This window comes from Oncorhynchus masou, chromosome 6 (assembly GCF_036934945.1).
Source record: "Oncorhynchus masou masou isolate Uvic2021 chromosome 6, UVic_Omas_1.1, whole genome shotgun sequence".
Lineage (NCBI taxonomy): Eukaryota > Metazoa > Chordata > Actinopteri > Salmoniformes > Salmonidae > Oncorhynchus > Oncorhynchus masou.
In genome coordinates, this window is record NC_088217.1 from 66777224 (window position 1) to 66796857 (window position 19634).

Genomic DNA, 19634 nt, shown 5'->3' on the forward strand with positions numbered 1-19634 from the left:
AGAGGGGAAACGCTCGCTCGTCAAAGAGGGGAAACGCTCGCTCTCGTCAAAGAGGGAAACGCTCGCTCGTCGTCAAAGAGGGGAAACGCTCGCTCGTCAAAGAGGGGAAACGCTCGCTCTCGTCAAAGAGGGAAACGCTCGCTCTCGTCAAGAGGGGAAACGCTCGCTCTCGTCAAAGAGGGAAACGCTCGCTCTCGTCAAAGAGGGGAAACGCTCGCTCTCGACAAAGAGGGGAAACGCTCGCTCTCGTCAAAGAGGGGAAACGCTCGCTCTCGTCAAAGAGGGGAAACGCTCGCTCTCGTCAAAGAGGGGAAACGCTCGCTCTCGACAAAGAGGGGAAACGCTCACGCTTACAAATGCATCAATATCTCAGGTGCCACCTACTGCCAATGTTCCCTTGAGCAAGTAACTTAACCCCCAAAATTGCTCGTTGGTCGATGCACTGTGGCTGCCCTCTGTCCAGCCTCTCCGATCTAATGTGTGTTTGTGTATGAATATCGGGGGTTGGATTAAAGCAGAAGACAAATGTCCATCTTTCGTAGACGAATAAAGTATATCTTCTCTTAATCTCTCTATTCTAGCGCTCGGTGTGTTTCTGCTGTCGGTTTGAAACCCTGTACCTTAGTGTGCTGCAGTATTCGAGTCGTGAAGCATTCCGGTGTGTGCGTCTATGCTTCTCTGCATCGTACATGTGGTTCTAATGTGTTTTAATTTGTATAACGCAGGTGTGTGTTGCTAGAGGTTGTTGCATAACATTACTCCTATTGCTCAAAGTTGTATTCAGATGGGCAGTATTTGTTTGTGTGGGATCCCTTACAGCGTTCCTGTCTTGCGCTGCACTGTCAGAGGATTGCACCGGTCACCAATGATTGTTGACCTGACATGATGAGTGAGTGAACGAACGAACCCACATTTAGCATCTGGTCCACAGCAGGCAGTGATCGTAGTCAAACGTTATTCATTTACATCTACATCTACATTCACCCATATATATCTAATATCTATATCTATATATCTCTATCTCTCTATCTCTCTATCTATCTCTCTCTCTCTATCTCTCTCTATCTCTCTCTCTCTATCTCTCTCTATCTCTCTCTCTATCTCTCCCTCTATCTCTCTATCTCTCCCTCTATCTCTATCTCTATCTCTCTCTATCCAGTGTAGGTATGTCAAATGGGTGAACGTATGTATGTGTATACATACATAAACACACATACATAAGCACTCACAGACACACACACTCTGAGCCCAGCGTTCACTGCTGCAACCCTGCAGCAAGTGGCTTAATTCTATCAGGCTGCTAGCCGGACAGCCACAATTACATTTGTGACACAAATCCTGCTTCTCAAATTGAGCATTTATTCCTGAACGCATCCGCTCTCTATTTATAACCCCTTATTTCACACAAATCCCACTTCTTCCTCAAAGTCAATTTAGGACTTAAAAGCCACTGCTGCTGCAGCCCTGCTCACTTTCCCTCCTTTCCCCTCGACTCTATCGCCCACTCACCAAAAAATCAATTTCAAGAGGAATATTCTCAAGCTTTGAAGACTGAGTCGACAAAAGAGAGTCTTAAACGAGAACATTTTGAGCGTTTGCCTTCTCCGAGAACATTTGAAGAATAAATGTCTTGCAAATCCCTGGTGTGAGTTAGAAATAAACACTTAGAAATAGTCACTTTTTCAGTCGGTTTGAAACTATTTTCTGTACCTTTTTGCAAAATAGCCAAATGAAGGCCAAATGAAGGATTGGGGAAGGATTTGGGACTGGGACTGGCTGTGTGTTTCTCGCCACATCCCCTTTGCTTGTCTGTCTCTGCGGCCGACTTATGCATGCCCTGGTCCGGTGATGGACCACTGTGACTAACCTACAACACTAGCCATTGGACCGACCTTTTCTCCTTACAGAGCTATACCGTCCTGCAGGCTTTTTGCTCCAACCCTAATTTAGAACACCTACTCCTCTAGCTGCTCACCAGGACCTTTTTGTTGTTTGTTACAGCAGGGTCAAAGCAAAAAACCTGTGTACCCAGGAGCTCCCCATTGAAGAGGGTCTGGCCATGTGTTTGACACCTTTTCCGGCATGACCCTTGTTGTTCCTTTTTCTCTTCTTTCTTTATCCGCTCCCTTCTTCTTCGCTCCCTCTGTGTCCTCCCGTTTTTTTTTTTTCTGTTGGTTCTCACCCTCCTCACTTCTCTCTCTTTTACTCCGTTCTCTTCATTAACTGTGGTCTTCCTCTTGTAGTCTGTCCTATCGTCTTCATGTGCTTCCTCCTCTTGCTTTCTGTCTCTCTTCCTCCTAACTGTGGCCCATGCCTGTGTACTCACGGCAGTCCTTTGGCACTCCTCCACTCCCCTTCATCCTCTTCCTTTGCTTCTACATGAATGCATCCCTCTCTCTCACCTCGTATCTTTTACACTCCCCAACTCCCCATTTTAAATTCATCCATTTCTCCCCAACCGCTCCTCTTCTCTCCCCCCTCTTCCTCTCTTTCCACTTCCCGTCCTCCTTCTCCTTCCTATCCATGCTGACCGGAGGTTCCCTCCCTGTCTCTCCCCTTCTCAGAGTCCTCATCCAGGGGGAGTGACCTGGGTCCCACCTTGGGGCTATGGAAGTCCTGCTCCTTGGAGAGTCTCCAGTCGGCCGTGTCGGAGGCCCGGCAGCTGAGCCAGCAGAGCCAGGTGCCCTTCCACCGCCCCAGGCCCCACATGGTGCGGGGGAGGGGCTGCAACCAGAGCTTCCGCACCGCCATCGACAAGTCCTACGATGGGCCCTCGGAGCCGGAGGACGGTAAGGGAAATCACCATCGTAGTTAATACAACACTGAGCATGACTATGTTCCCTGGGCCCTATGTTCCCTCAGTTCCCTGGGCCCTATGTTCCCTCTCCCCTATGTTTCCTTAGCCCTATCTTCTAAACCAGGGGTCGAGGGGGCGGGGTGGACACATATGTATTCCAATTTTTTGTATTTTGTCATTTGTATTCCACTGTCCTGAACTACAATACAATGTATTGTGTAATAAAATACAAATACTTTTCTATACCATTTTTATAGCGGTTCACAATTGTGTGGCCCCAAATTTACTGCATTGGTGTCAGAAGTGTGATGGCACTATGTAGTGTGATAAAAGCATCTGCTAAATGACCAAAATGGCAAAAGTAGACACATTCCAAGCACACTATCATTCTTATTATCCTCATCCCCAAACAAGGCCACATCTCATTACAATACCAATTATTTGTAAAACAAGTGTTCGTGCCAATTTTGATTGAAATTGGTCATTGGGTGACATGGGGCCGGGGGGTCGTGGGTCCGAGGGGACGTGGGTCCGAGGGGACGTGCGTCCGTGGGTCCGAGGGGACGTGCGTCCGTGGGTCCGAGGGGACGTGCGTCCGTGGGTCCGAGGGGACGTGCGTCCGTGGGGCCGGGGGGACGTGCGTCCGTGGGGCCGGGGGACGTGCGTCCGTGGGGCCGGGGGGACGTGCGTCCGTGGGGCCGTGCGTCCGTGGGGCCGTGCGTCCGTGGGGCCGTGCGTCCGGGGGGACGTGGGTCCGGGGGGACGTGGGGCCGGGGGGACGTGGGGCCGGGGTGACGTGGGGCCGGGGTGACGTGGGGCCGGGGTGACGTGGGGCCGGGGTGACGGGGGGACGTGGGGCCGGGGGGACGTGCGTCCGGGGGCCCGGGGGTCCGAGGTGACGTTCGTCCGTGGGGCCGGGGGGACGTGGGTCCGAGGTGACGTGCGTCCGCCCGCGGGGACGTGGGGACGTGCGTCCGTGGGGCCGAGGGGACGTGCGTCCGTGGGGACGTGGGTCCGAGGTGACGTGCGTCCGCCCGCGGGGCCGAGGGGACGTGGGGCCGAGGGGACGTGCGTCTGTGGGGCCATCAGAGTGATGATAGTTATCCCACTGTATTTTTATTTATTGCCCAAATGGTCAGAAAGTATTCACCCAAGTAACTTAACTTACACTTACAGTAGGTAGAATTTTTTTGTGCATTGAAATCAATAGGGAAGATGCTTCACTGTACTGTCGGTGATTTCTAAGTTTCAGAAGAAAGTTAGTCTTTTGTCATTTCATATTTTCTCAACTGACATGGTTTGAGGCCATTTTAGATCAAACTTAATGTAAACTGACTGTACAAAACATTAGGAACATCTGTTCTTTCCATAACATAGACCGACCATCCAGACTGTGTCACATCCGGCCGTGATTGGGAGTTGCATAGGGCGGCGCACAATTGGCTCGGCGTTGTCCAGGTTTGGCCAGGGTAGGCCGTCATTGTAAATATGAATTTGTTCTTAACTGACTTGCCTAGTTAAACAAAGGTTAAATAAAAAATACATTTATAAAAATCCAGGTAAAAGCTATGATCCCTTATTGATGTCACTTGTTAAATCCACTTCAATCAGTGTAGATGAAGGGGAGGAGACGGGTTGAAGAAGGATTTGTAAGCTTTGAGACATGGATTGTGTATGTGTGCCATTCAGAGGATGAATGGGCAAGACAAAATATTAAAGTGCCTTTGAATGGGGTATGGTAGTAGGTGCCAAGCGCACTGGTTTGAGTGTGTCAAGAACTGCAGCGCTGCTGGGTTTTTCACGCTCAACAGTTTCCCGTGTGTATCAAGAATGGTCCACTACTCAAAGGACATCCAGCCAACTTGACACAAAGGTGGGTTGCTTTGGCGTGAACATGGGCCAGCATTCCTGTTGAACGCTTCTGACACCTTGTAGGGTCCATGCCCTGACGAATTAAGACTTTTCTAGAACAAAAGGATTTGCAACTCAATATTAAAGTGTTCCTAATGTTCTGGACACTCAGTGTATAATTGCCTTTGGACCGATTATTCAGAAATATCCACACATGAGTTGTATAAACTTTGGTTTATCGCTGATATTAATAATGAGTAATTTAGCCATTGCGTAACTCGCTGACGTTCGCTGCAAAACGCAGAGGTCGCAAAAGGACACACTGTTTCGCGGCTCAATGTACATGTAGTCAGCGTTTCTGGGCAGAGAACTTTTTTAATCCCACAGCTGCACATTTTTTATATAACATCTTTCATGTGAAGCCAAAGATCTGTCTGTGTGTGTGTGTGTGTGTGTGAGCTGTGTGTGTGTGTGTGTGTGTGAGCTGTGTGAGCTGTGTGTGTTTGTGTGTGAGCTGTGTGTGTGTGTGTGTGAGCTGTGTGTGTGTGTGTGTGTGAGCTGTGTGTGTGTGTGTGTGAGCTGTGTGTGTGTGTGTGTGAGCTGTGTGTGTGTGTGAGCTGTGTGTGTGTGTGTGTGACCATCTGAGCATCCAAACTGAACCATAAACCACTAGAATTGCCTCTGACTCATCCTCTGGCCTCACGGAGTGGTTGCCTCAGGCTTAGAGGGGGAACCATTGATTCTGACTACAAGATTGGAGGCAGCACCCCCCCTCTCCCACTTTCCCAAAAAGACATGTTGGTGAAACCCGGCTGCAAAGTATTGAGTCACTGCAGGGGCGATGGGGGATGTATACGAGTGCGTGTTTGTCTGCAAGTCTACTTCATTGCGTGTATGGCATCTGTGTCGACTTTAAGGCTGTCCCGGCTAAAAGAAATGTTGGTCGACCAAGAGTCGTCCTGTTCTTTAAATGTTGAAACGTATTTTTCCATATATTGACACACACCCAATGTGTTGAACAAAAGCAACTACATATGCACTGAGCTTGTCTGATGCTTTAAGCACACTGTTTGATTAAATAATTAAGACACACAAATGACTCGAAAGAGCCCGATGGTCACACTGTTATTAAAATGACAGCGAGTGCCTGTGTGACTGGCACACGTTGTCTCGCTCTCCTACCTACTGCAGCGTGAAGGCTCCAGAGCACAGCAAATGTTTATTGCACTGTGTTAGCTGCAACATCATTTCAGCCATTTAGTTTATTACTTGTTTCTGACTGAAAAGTTATGTTACCGAAATCCCTAATTTGTTGAGTAAAAACATTCCCTGTTCCCTCAACCGTTGCTCTCTTTACTTAACACATGTAAGCATCATAAGTATGTGGCCAATAGGGCCTGACCTATAGCTTTACATAATCACAGCAATAAATTGGTTTGAACCATCTCTGAACACAGTAACACGTGACAGCAAAATGGAGGCGGAGGACGTGAAAAAGAAACTCTGAAACGGGTGAATGTTTACTGTTTGCTCAGGAGGGAAAGGGGATGTCCGATATGTGGAAGACATTTGACTTAGTTGTGGAAACTACTGGAAAGCCAGGAATAAGGAGGGCATAGGAGCAAGCGCTGCGTGAGTATTATGTGTGCCAAACAGTTGCTGTTAGATTAGAATATTATATATTTTTCTGACCATTTGGAACAGTGTAAACAACACAAAATATGTAAGTGTACCAGAGTCTCTGCTAATTACAGAAAACTAAAAACAGTTGCACGCATTGGTGAACTGCGCTTTATTTATCGTTTAGGCTAATTATTCAGAACTCCCTTTAGTACATTTTTAAACTAAAATGCTTGATTGCATTTCAAAGTATGACCGTCTCGTATGCTGTGTGATGGCATGAACGAATGAATGAATGAATGATAAATACAATATATTGAAATATAGGCCTAAATAAGTTAGGGTATTAAGACTAAACTGGATGTGCTCTTAAGCCTACAGCTCCTTGGTGGTTACTATACAAAGCCTACTAATGATAACGACATTGTTTATTATTACAATGACAGTGACCGTATCCAACGCAGGAGAAAGCGCATTTGTTAAAAAATAATATTAGATTCATTAGCGTTATTTAGCGTTATTTTTACATTACCATATACAATTTCAGTGTTCTCGAGTAATGGACTGTGCCCTCCCCGTGGCCTCCGCAATGGATAAGTCCACTGAGAGAGGCACGAATCAGACAGGTGTCTTGTGCACCATGAAATATATTTTTTTTTCTTGCGAATGCTCGACTAAAGAAATCTTGGTCGACCATCAGTCTATTGACCAAACAATCGTCCAGTCGATGAAATGGCGTCAGCCGTAGTTGACCTTTTTAACCTTTGCTACCTCCCTCTCAGATGACCTGTCAGAGCAGAGCTCAGGCCGAGACACGCCCGTCAGTGGCTCATCCCGCCAGGACCAGATTGAATCAGAGGCAGGGAAGAAGAAGAAGAAGACCAAAGGGAAGAAGAAAGAGAAGAAAAGCAAAGAAAAAGTGAAGAAGAAAACCGAGGATTCTGAGGACCAGGAGAAAAAGGCCAAGAAAAAAGGATTTGGGCTCTTAAGGTAGGCAACCAATTACAATTTTACAATTCCGTAATTTAGCAGATGCTCTTATCCAGAGCATAGATTTTTGTACTGGTCCCCTGTGGGAATCAAGCCCACAACCCTAGTGTTGCAAGCTCCATGGTCTTCCAACTGAGCCACACAGGATCAATGTTTCCACTCTTTACATTTCATAATATGTATCTCTGAATTCTAGTTCCACTCTTGCCTCTTTTAGCACTCCCCTTTTCCAACTGTTCAGGTCATTCAACCACTGCTTATTCCAGTATCACTTACCCAACGTTTTCACCATCCCAATAAGCACCTAACACAAATCTCACAATTTCTTTCACTAGTACAGGGCATTCCAAACCTGTTCCTGGAGAGCTACCCTCCTGTAGGTTTTCACTGTAAACTCAGTTGTAAACTAACTTGGTTCAGGTTATCAACTAGCTAATTATTAGAATCAGGTGTGCTAGACTAGGATTGGAGAGAGAACATACAGGAAGGTAGCTCTCCAGGAATAGGGTTGGAGAGCCCTGCACTAGTTCTAAGCTAAGAATGATCTTGCTGAGATTTAGGGTAAATGTGGTACTGTATAGTAAAAAGATGGTTATCGATCTAGTCTTGTTATTACACATTAGAAGTTCAAACATTTGCCATTCGATTGCGATGCCATCAGTGTCTATCGATTTTAGGCCCTCGGATAAGAATCCAATCCTCCAGCATGTCAGTGTTAATGGTGGGGAGATGTACACAGTTAACATCTGGCTTGGTAGCAGGATGGACACACACACACACACACACACACACACACACACAACCTTTTACTTTTTTGGTTTCTGGGAGGGTTGTTGGCTGCAGGTGGGAGATGGAGAGGTCACAGGACAGGGCTGTTGTTATTGGACCTCTTATCACACAAGCGCACAGATGTGCATGCACACACACACGTCTGAATGCACGCACATTGGCACAGTGTGCATACAAACAATTACAGGAAAGGGCTGTTGAAATCCAATTAGTAGTTACGATCTTGTCTCATTGCTGGAACTCCCCAACGGACTCGGGAGAGGCGATGGTCGAGAGTCATGCATCTTAACTGCTTCTTAACACACTGCTCGCTTAGCCCGGGAGCCAGCCACACCAATGGGTCGAAAGAAACAGTCCAACTGAAAACCGAAGTCAACGTGCAGGTGCCGGCCCGCCGCAAGGAGTCGCTAGAGCACGATGAGAGTCGTGGCGCCTCAGAACTCCGATGCAGTGCTTTAGTCCTCGGCGCCACTCGGTAGGCCCTTCACACACACAGACTTGCAAGTGCACACACACACACATCCATGCTCACACACTCACACTTTCTCTCACTCTCACTTACACTCACCACACACACACACTCCATCACACACTCTCTCGCTCTCCAGCTTGTTCGAGACATAGCCGAGTGCGCTCTCTGACTACTCACTGGGTTGAAGGCTTTAGCCAGGACATTCTTGAACCGTTTGACTGAATCAAAATTCCGGGAAACATTTACATTGCAATTCAACATCCAGCCAAGTGCAGCCTTAAGCGCAGAGTGCAGCTGGAGCACAAGTAGAGGGCAAGACACTTAAACGCTCCCAGATTTCTCACCAAACACAGGCTCAGTTCACGCTGGCCTGACGATTGCATGTGAACTATGACTTAATTAGCTGGAATATGGCGTAGCTCCAAATCTGCATCCCAAATGGCACCCAAGTCTCTATATATGGCACTACTTTTGACCAGGGCCCATAGGGCTATGGTCAAAAGGAGTGCACTATATCGGGAACCGGGTGCCATTAGAAACACATCCAATGTAATTGTAGATCACAAATGTTGTTTTACTCTGAAGGCAGTATTTCAAACTGGGAAAAATTAAAAGACACGTGATTTCAATTCCCCACTGATCGAAAGCGTGTAGCAGGACTGATGTATTTTTCTTATGGCCGCTATTGTTATGCACGTACTGTATTATTTTTGGCGTGGCCAGATCCTTTGTTTGTGTGTGTAGGCAGGACTTCCACAATCCATTTGGATTTATTTGGACTCAACAGGGCTATTCTGAAATCAAAATACTGACAGTGCCCATATTATTGCATGTTTCTCTTTATATTGCTCTTTCTTTGTCCTGAGTTTCTATATTTCGCTCACTCCCTCTTTTTTGTTCCCTTTTCTTTTTAATGTCGTCAGTTCTCTCATTCCGAGAGGACAACAGTATGGTCTCCGCATTCACAAAATCTAGTTGATACTTCCATCGCAGCTGCACTCCCCCCACCGCCACCCCCGCCATCCACGCACTCCTACACACTTCATATTCAAATCCCCCCCCCCCCCCAGCCAAAAAGACAGTCTTCGATGCGAGATGACTGGTTGTCCCTTCGGTACCTACAATAGTAGAGATTGAAGTGTCCTTGCTGAGCGAACCGCCTGAGGGAGTTTCGGCATTGACGGGCCTTTTGAAGATCAGCCACATTACTCGTCAGCCACGTGAGACTCCTCACCGTGTGCATACATATACAGTACACTCTCTCATAGGCTCTTGTGAAAGATGTGTACAGTATGTTCAGTACAGAGACTGGTGGGGCAGCTTTTTCAAAGTGCCGGTGGGAGCCTAGAAACGACTACATATTCTCATGGGTATATGTGCAAGATGTCTACATTTTCTGTATGTTGAGGTGTCTCAATGGTCCTGTCAACACGAGTCTGCCTGTTTTGAGGTCCTCTTCCTGACTCTATCCGGCTGGCAGGGCCCGAATAACCCAACCCGTAATTGTGTTCTCAATAGTAGGCTGATTGGGTATGCGAAAATAGGAAGTTTTATAGTATGTGACATTTATAAGGTTTTGTGTGCTTCAAATGCCAAGATGTCATACTCATTTCAGATTTTCATCTCGTACGATTTCGCTGCATGCTATTAAGGAAAGAAATCGTCTTTTCTGACCCACGTGTGTTTGACAGCATCTGATAAAGATATAATAGTCAGGTGAGAGCAGTTCCACAGTTACAAAGATTTTTCACCTTAAAATATATGTTAAACCAAAAACCAATCATTGCAAAGTTAAACAAACATTAACTCTACGCACAAGGACTACTTTTAACAATTTCCCCCCATATAAAATATATTTTTTAAATGACCTGAAGAACAGCGCAGATGCAGAGTTTGGGGGACGGAATGACAGTTTGTGCTGTTTGTGCCGTCATTCTGTTCCCAAAATGTGCCTCTGCGCTGTTCTTCATGTAAATGTGTTTTTGTGAAACGTTCAGTGGAAATATGATGAAAGTTGTTTTTGTGTATAGAGGTACATGGTTCAACTTCTTTTTATTTTTTCCCTTAAGGGTTGGATTAGCTAAATATTGAGGAAAGAATATTGGTTCCATCAATGTAATTGTCTGCATCATTTCCAATCCCCCATATATTTTTGGGGTAAATATATATATCCATATGCACATGAATACATATACACATATATACATACACATACCTATATAGACATACATACTTTTTTAAAGAATATACCTTTATTATTATTTCCCCTCTAACCCTTCCACCGATCCCCCAAATGGACTTAACTAATAAACACTTCGGCTTTTACCTTCAATTTATACATCTTATACACATTTTACATACACAGTCTATTTTACAATAGTTATTTTTTGTTTGTTTTTAGTCCTCCCTCTATTTCTGATGTCCATCCAGTTTGATTTCTATTTGGAACTGTGCTATTTCACAAATTTCTGAACCTATATACAGTTTACAGGCCCCGTATGTTTTCCATGTTTTATCTTGCTATTAGTCCCACCCTTCAGCTCCATTCAACCTCTCCCATCTATCTCTCAACATTATCCATTTTGGATTTCTATTTGCCATATATTTGTGCTGTGATGCTTCACAAAAGAATTGAACCTTCCTATTCTCATGGATTATACAGATTGTAAATTATAAATAAAAAATGTTGGTAAAATAATTATTATATTATTGATTGATTGACTATGGTGTTTCTAATCACCCAGTATTGCTGTCTGCAGCGTTAGTTCTAGGCAAATGTTGCAATTCTTCAGCCATTCCTGGACCTGTGACCAAAAACGAGCTGGACAATGGACAATACCAAAATAAATGATCTAATGACTCTGCCTCCTCACAGCAGAATCTGCAGAGCTGGGAAGATTGTATCCCCCATATATATAACATTCTAATAGTTGCAAGAATTTAGTTCAACTTTGCGATCATTGGTTTTTGTTTGGCTTCTATATTAAAGTAAAAAAATCGGAGTCTCCGTCTCTTTGTGTTACCAAGGAATTACCCATAAGGAGACTCGTTGTGCCAAAAGGAATGAATGGCACCAGACCTCCACAATTGCGCATCAGTGGACGCATTCTCAGTAAGGGTGAGTCTAGTATGATGATATTTGTTGTACCCAACCCGTCATTTTATTTGGTATTATAAGTACACAGTATTTTGTTTAGTAAGTAGTAGTTAAGACCGATTCATGACACGGCCTGTGTGTGTGCATGTATCCGTACATTTGTCTGTGTATTTGTGTGGCTGTAAGTTAGTTGTATTTACTCGTCTGCCTGGTCACAGCTTCCATAACAGGCACTTTCCTGTGAGCTGTGTGTGTGCGTGTCCTTATACAGTTGTGCTTCCTCTCTCCGTCACCCTCCCCTCCCCTTCTGCCCGTCACTCCGGCTCAGTGGCTGTCACTAAGGCCTTCAGTGTGACAGACAGACAGGACACGGCCGTCCCCACTGCTATTGCCAATTTGGGGACATGAAAGCCTTGCGCGCTGAGCCGCTGTTTACAAATCCCCCTCCGCTCGCGTCGATCCTCTTTCCTCTCTTTCTCTCCCTCTTTCCGGGGACGGATGAAATCCGACAGGGAACCAAGCCAATTAGCGGGGCCAGTTTCCATCATTTCCATCAAAAAGCCCAGTATGTGGTTGTGTTGTCCTAAAGGATGGGTGCCATAGACAGACCACACCCTCCTCAGACCTACTGTAAATCTCCCCCCCATATATGGCCTGCATCCCGATTTGCCACCCTTCTCCCGAAGTGTCCACTTGCACTTTTTCCGAAGTGTCCACTTGCACTTTTTCCATCGTGGATTTGACAATTGTGGATAACTCCGGCCAATGCTTACACCAATCCAATACTTTTAAATCCATGACAGAGTGTGTGCAAGGGCACACCTTGGGTGAGTTGAGACTAGTTCTTGTAAGTGGACTAGAGTGCTGCTGGAGTTGTAGGACGTGTTTAGATGTGTTTACGTGTCGGTGACATTAAGGTGTGACGAGCTGAAGCTGAGATGTTTCTCTTAACCGTAATGTTGTTAGCTCAGTTTGTCATGGTTTGCTCACGTCATGGGTTGACCTTGTTGACGCTTTGAAGGCCGGTGGCTTTTTGTCCTCACAGGAGGGGATTTGTTGACCTTGAAAACATGTCAAGTTGTCTTGGAGATGTTTTTGTCTGTGTTTTTTTTTGTGCGTCTGTTTGCAGGTTGTATTTACACCCAAGTTTGTCTCACCACTCATCCTGTGGGGAAAGGATTTACTATAACTATAATCTTTGAGTACTCAGGGCAGTAGTTTTCATTCCATAGTTTTTTTTCTTCTTCAGATTTATGGAATGTTAATTTAAAAACCAGTCCAATGTCCACCAGCAACCACCAGCCAAATTGCCTCATCCCTGAAAATGTTTGTCGTTCTGAGGCACGGCGCATCCTGTATCCTATAGCTCTGACATGGCGCAATTCTAATTTCTAACTTTCCTATGGACGTCAACAGAGGGTCGCGCTATCGAGGTGCACAGCCCGAGAAAAACAAATGAGATGTATGTTTTGTTTCATGTTGGACTGCTTCCTGAAATGATTTGGTCATTTACTTGTTGCTGTGGTGACCTGTCAATCAAGCATTAGAGGGATTTTGGAAGAAGAACAAAAAAACAGCCGAAGAAAGGAAAATCCCCATGCATATATATCAGCTACTAAACAGGCAGGCTTCTTCTTTCCTGTAGCGCGTAGCTCCCTTAGTAGGGCGTAGCTCCCTTAGTAAGGCGTAGCTCCCTTAGTAGGGCGTAGCTCCCCTAGTAGGGCGTAGCTCCCCTAGTAAGGCGTAGCTCCCTTAGTAGGGCGTAGCTCCCTTAGTAGGGCGTAGCTCCCTTAGTAGGGCGTAGCTCCCTTAGTAGGGCGTAGCTCCCTTAGTAGGGCGTAGCTCCCTTAGTACAACACCATTTGTCTATGTCAAGAGGTTTGGACCTCTTGGGGTAATGGCTTGGGCTTTGGCCTGACAAAACAAAGGGCAGTGGGTTCAAGTCCTTTTATGTCAAATCCCGGATTCAGTGCAATATATTGGCATGTACGATGATGGATAACGAGACAAATGGCTTCAGGATAAGTATATATGGACGTCTGGATATTCCAGACATATCAATATGGCTAGACGAAAACACGGGTCAACCTCAGACGACGGATGCTCATCATCGACCAATGAAAGCAGCTCATTGAGCTCCCATCGGGGAGTTGTCTCCTGGTCATCTGATCTCCAGCACTTCAGGTCCTTCACTTATCTGGCTGTTTGGCGTTGCAGGCGAGTCGAGACTGCCTGATCTACGAGTCTCCTTGCATCATAAATAACTACTCAATATTATTTGTAGATCGGTCACAATTCACCCATGATGCATCACGGTTTTGATTCTGTTAATCATGGCCTATGTCTTCATGGAGGCTGATCCACCAATGAAAGAAGCTCATTTAGACTTCTTCAACCAATGTAAGAAGCCCGTTGACCTATCAGGAAGTTGTCTCCTGGTCATCTGATCCACAGACCTTCATCCAGCAACATGGAGGCTCATCGACCAATGGCAAAAAAGCCGATTGAGCCATCAAGAAGTTGTCACCTTTTATTGGTCATCTGATCTCATTGCTGCAGGTCATTCACTCTATCTTCATCCAGCAGCAAAGGATGCCAGGAAGCGATTACACCTCTTCCAATGGCCGCCATCCCGTCATCAAGCTCAATGTGATCGATGGGCTTCCTCTGCCATTAGGTGTCTGCCGGCCATCTGTCCGTCCCAGGCTGTGTGTGTGTGTGTGTGTGTGTGTGTGTGTGTGTGTGACATTCCTCCCTCACAGGAAAAGATTAAGTGGCTCTTATGAGGTCTAAGGAGAAGGGCAGGAGTGGTCACAGCACGTTAACCTCTAATCCTGCCCTTTTCATGGGGTAGGAATGCTGTCTGCAGGGGGGAGTTGGGGATATGGAGGGTCACACTTCTTTCTTCTCTCATTTTCTTCCTTGGACTACTTGTTTTGAAATCAAAGTGCAGTGCAATTATTGGCTGGCCAATGGTGCCTCTTTCTCTCGCTCTCTCTTTTCCCTTTCTCTGTCACACACATTCTCTCTTTCCTCCCCCTCTGTCTTTCATTACACCTGCTCACTGCTTGTTTGGGTCTATGTCATTGTTCTGGTGTGTCTGAATCCTCAGCACCTTTAGTAGTCTGGATGGAGTCGTTCTAACTGGGACCTTTTGATCAGTCACTCTCACCCAACGGTATCTCTTCATCCCGGATTCTGTGTGCTGTCCTGGACTCAATGTCTGGCTCAAACAGTGCTTGGATAAACACACACACACACACACACACACACACACACAGATGAACACACACACACACAGATGAACACACACACACACACACACACACACACACACACACACACAGATGAACACACACACACACACACACAGATGAACACACACAAACGCATGCACACACACACACACACACACCAAAGATCACTCTCTCCCTCCCAAATGAGTGTGAAAGTAAGACGTGTAACTGACTCGTTAAATATTCATTTGTTTTTGACAGAAGTGGGGAGAAAAGGAGACAAGACAAATTGCCTGGAGCTAGTGCTTTGTGCATGAATCGTTAAAATATGCCAGAAATCAGAAACGCAAACAACTAAAATAAAGCCCATATTTCACGTGCCGCCCTTGGGTGACAGATACATCTCTCACTCTGTGACCGTCAGAGAGGGAGCGCCTCTCTCCTCTCATCCCTCTCTCGGGCTAAGCAGTCTGATTGACATGGCATTACACCCGAGACTGGCCAGACCCTGTTTAAAGATGCCCACACACACACACACACACACACACACACACACGCCTTTCACTTTTCACACACACACACACACACACACACACACACACACACACACACACACACACACACACACACACACACACACACACCTTTCACTTTTCTCACAGACACACCATACACCTTTCACTTCACACGTACACACTCTTCCCACATTAATGAAGACACTCCTGAGAACATGATCTATCACACCAGTCAGACCTCACACCCCGAAAACGTCTTTCTCCGTCTCGTCTCGCTCAACTCACTATCTGCTTACTTCCCTGGTTCGTCTTCCATTCCCTATTCTCTTCACACTTTGTGTTGTTTTCATTTTTTCGACTGTGCACCCGGAGGCTCCTGTTTGTCTAGATTTGGTCTGGGCGTGCTATTGGATGTCCATGCAGCCGGATGTGTTGCGGGCGCACGCATGTGTGCGTGTGCTTGCATGCACATTGCATCCAGCGAGAAACTGGTAAATCAATAACAACACGGTACATTATTGGCCTACAGCTGAACTAATCGGCGTTTCACTCGAAGCTCGCTTCAACACCGTTTTTATTGCTCGACAGCAGTGGCGGTTCTAACGGCAATAGATTCTTCCGGGAGGGTGGTTTTGATCTATTTGGTCGTATAACTCTTAATACGAAGTGTTAATGGGAGGTGATTTAGCCCAAATTGCCGCCGCCTGCTGCAGTATGGAGAGAAATAAGATAAATAGATTTAATTATGCCCAGTGGGAATGAGAGACGAGAGAGACTGTTTTAATTATTGAAGGGGGGGGCGTAGCTTTCTGCTGCCAGGAAGAAGCTGTGATTAGCTTCTCACGCTGTCAATCGGGGGAAGAAGGTGGTAGAGTGGGGTATAGTGAGGAAGTGTGTGGAGGGTGGCTGAGTTCTGTGTGCTTGTCTGTGTTTCCGAATGGAAGAAAAAGAAACACAAATGAGAGTGATATGACCCCCTGCTTTTAGAAGGAGCGTTTTAAATTATTTCTCAACATACTTTTACACTTCAAGCTTCTTTAACTGTCCTCTGCGTGATGTACACTACTGCAGTATTCCAGTGTTCTGTACCAGAAAACACCAAAGAGCCCCTGTTACATCACACCTCTTTATGTTGTTTCTAATTGAACTCATCCCTACTTGTCTCTCTGGCTTCCAAAACTTCCAACTCCACCGAGGTACCGGTAGAAAATACACACAGCAATCTAATTACCGTGATAACATTTATAGGCTGTGAGATGAAGTGTTCTCTCTCTCTCTATCTCTCTCGCCGCCTCTGGAAGCCTCACTGTTCTCTCTATTTCTAAGCTCCAGCCGTGCCACACTTTCATGGGAGCTTTGGCTTATCCCTCCCCCTCTCTCTTTCTTTCTCATTTTCTCTCTCTCTCCCTCATTCTCTCGTTCATTCTCCATTTGCTCTCTTTCTCTCTCTCTCTGTCTTCTCTCTCTCTCTCTTCTGTCTCCTATCTCTCGCTCTCTCTCTCTCTCATTGTCGTTCTCGCTCTTTCTCTCCCAGCTTGTTATTTTGGTACTCAAAGGCAGATGCATATTTTGCAAGGCATTATCCCCGCTTCTTTATAGGTGATCAACTCCTCATCCTCTGGAATGTGTAGGAATGGGTATATCATCATATGTGTATTTCTCTCTCTCTCTCTGTGTGTGTGTGTGTGTGTGTGTGTGTGTGTGTGTGTGTGTGTGTGTGTGTGTGTGTGTGTGTGTGTGTGTGTGCGGTGCTTCAGCTGGCCTAAGAGGTCAGGCCTACCCACCTGGAACAATGTCTGTGTGTGTGTGTGCGTGCGTGCATGAAACTGGAAGTGTGCGCGTGTCCGCAGTGTGTGTACACATGCTTGCATGCGTATTGCATATGTAACACCAGACGCACTGCGGGCACATCTCAGCTGTTAGCCTCAATCAATTCCATCATAGATGACAGGCGTCGTCAATGAACTCCCCTGACAGACCCGACAGACAGACTGTAAAACTGTCTCCTGACACCATCACTCTTGCCGACTGAATGGCTGTTTAGCTAGTCGTTAGCGCTTCACCGGTGACCAGTTTCCCACTGGCCCCATCCAACAGCGCTGATGGAAGCCTATTTATTTACCACTCCCTGCTCTCTGCTTGTTGTCACACGGTAAAAAAATAAAACCAGCTTCATTTCCTGAGCTGCCAACCACGGATGATAATGGAGGAAATGAGTCTAGCACACATACTGGTAAATAGGCTACAGTATGTTTCCTTACTCTGTCTATTTCCCTCCCCCTCCCTTATACCTCTGTCTCCGTCTCTGTTTCTCCCTATTTTTCCCCTCCCTCCCTCCCTCCCTCCCTCCCCAGGGAGCCTATTCCACAGGTCGCAGGGCAATTACATCACCCAGGCTGTCTGTGATCTCACTGTGTTTTGAACCTCATTAGAAAGAAGACACAATCCTTTTCTTTTCCTCTTCTACCCCCTTCCCCCCTTCTCTCACCCACTTCCTCAGAATGTCATGTAATGAGCATGGAGAAGCTTCTGGAAGAGGTGATTAAGATGATGAGGCAAGGCGCCTTCCAAAAAAGCTGATTTTCACTGGGACTCAACCGGACAGTCTTTTGTCTTGTCATACTTGGACATTTTGGGGATATTGGTTCTAGTTTCTTCATTTCCTCTCACAAGGAGTGTCACTGTCGTAGACCCAAGAGCCATTCTGGTGATTCTGGCACACCGGCAGAGGCAGACTAATGATGAGAGCGCTCTGCTACTAATGGTTCCGTTTGGCCCCTTGTGACAGTAGGATCACATTAAACCGCGACACCAATGACCCAGTAACCCAGAGCATCCATCTTACACCATTATGAGAAGGTAATGCAGCCAGTGCTATGATGAAGGTGTTGTGTGTTTTTTTTAAATGAGATCTCCCACTCTTTGTGCGGCTGTGTGTGGCTCCCAGGGAGCTTTCCCACACAGAGTGGTGTCTCGGCATCAAACGAGAACAGGAAACAACAATGAGAAATTGCATGCGTATTTCTGAACGAACATGATTGCTAAGGACAAAGTTACACAGCGATATTGTTCGGAGCTGGATTCTGTCTCGCTCGATGCGTTTTTTTGTTTGTCGTTGTCTTATAGCGAATCCGACTTCAAGTCTGACCACCAATTCAGATCTCCACACCACCTGATTGTCTTGGGGAAAGAAATGCTGAGGAAAGGGGAGAGGGAGAGATTAGCGAAATGAAGGAGTGAAAAATGATGATGGAGGGGAAATGGGTTTGTACCTTCCACCACGGCAGGTACATACACTTAGTGTACAAAACATCAGGAACATGCTCTTTCCTTGACCAGGTGAATCCAGGTGAAACTATGATCCCTTATGGATGTTACTTGTTAAATCCACTTCAATCAGTCTCGATGAAGGTTAGGAGACCGGTTAAAGAAGGATTTTTTAGGCTTTGATGGCACAGATTGTGTATGTGTGCCATTCAGAGGGTGAATCGACGATTCAAAAGATTTAAGTGTCTTTGAACAGGGTATGGCACACCGGTTTGATTGTGTCAAGAACCGCAATGCGGCTGGATAGGCTTGGGCGGTATACTGCATACCGGGTTATTTGGGAAAGGACACGGGATGGTTTTCAATACATTTTAAATTAGTACTTGCCGTCAACTTGTGCACCTGCCACATCATTTTACATTATGAAGCTTGCCATAGTTCCTCAGAACAGTTCCGCCGGTTACGTGTTTGTATGCAATTCACTGCTAAATGTTTGCCATCAGATATTTTATAATGGCTTTCTGCAATCTGTTTGTCTCCCATTTGCTCCATGTACCCATGCTGCTCTTCCTTTCAGGAAATAATGAATCACAGGTGTTCATTTGCACAATTTCTCTTGTTAACTTAAGCTTGAAAAGGTCTACACATTCAGTAGCTACTAGCTGTGCTTGTATAACTTTATGAGCTGGATTTGCCTGTGTTTGCAATTGCTTTGTTCGTTTTCTCTCATTAGCATTTAGCTAACAGCGTCGATGTAATTTCGCTATTAGATTTTTCACATTTTGTTAGCATTCTGGTAATAGAAGGCCAAAAGGTTTTTCTTGTGATTTTAGTGCCCCCTTGTGTGCTATGCCAGTAATACCGTACAACCTGGAATTAGAGAAGGATGGTAATGATGATACGAAAATCTGCAGTTTCCCGTGTGATATGAAACACTCGACAGTTTCCCGTGTGTGTCAAGAATGGTCCACCAGCCAAAGGCCACCCAGCCAACTCCCCA

The 19634-nt window shown here is 45.9% G+C and overlaps 1 protein-coding gene across 2 annotated transcripts in view; it reads left to right on the top strand.

Moving 5' to 3' along the window:
* Window positions 1-19634, top strand: part of pard3ba (par-3 family cell polarity regulator beta a) — a 174945-nt gene that overhangs the window by 114206 nt on the left and 41105 nt on the right. For both annotated transcript variants that reach the window (XM_064969419.1, XM_064969420.1), the window contains 2 exons: window positions 2565-2789; window positions 7051-7258. In XM_064969419.1, the coding sequence (XP_064825491.1) occupies window positions 2565-2789; window positions 7051-7258 (433 nt within the window). The remainder of the gene's footprint in view (window positions 1-2564; window positions 2790-7050; window positions 7259-19634) is intronic.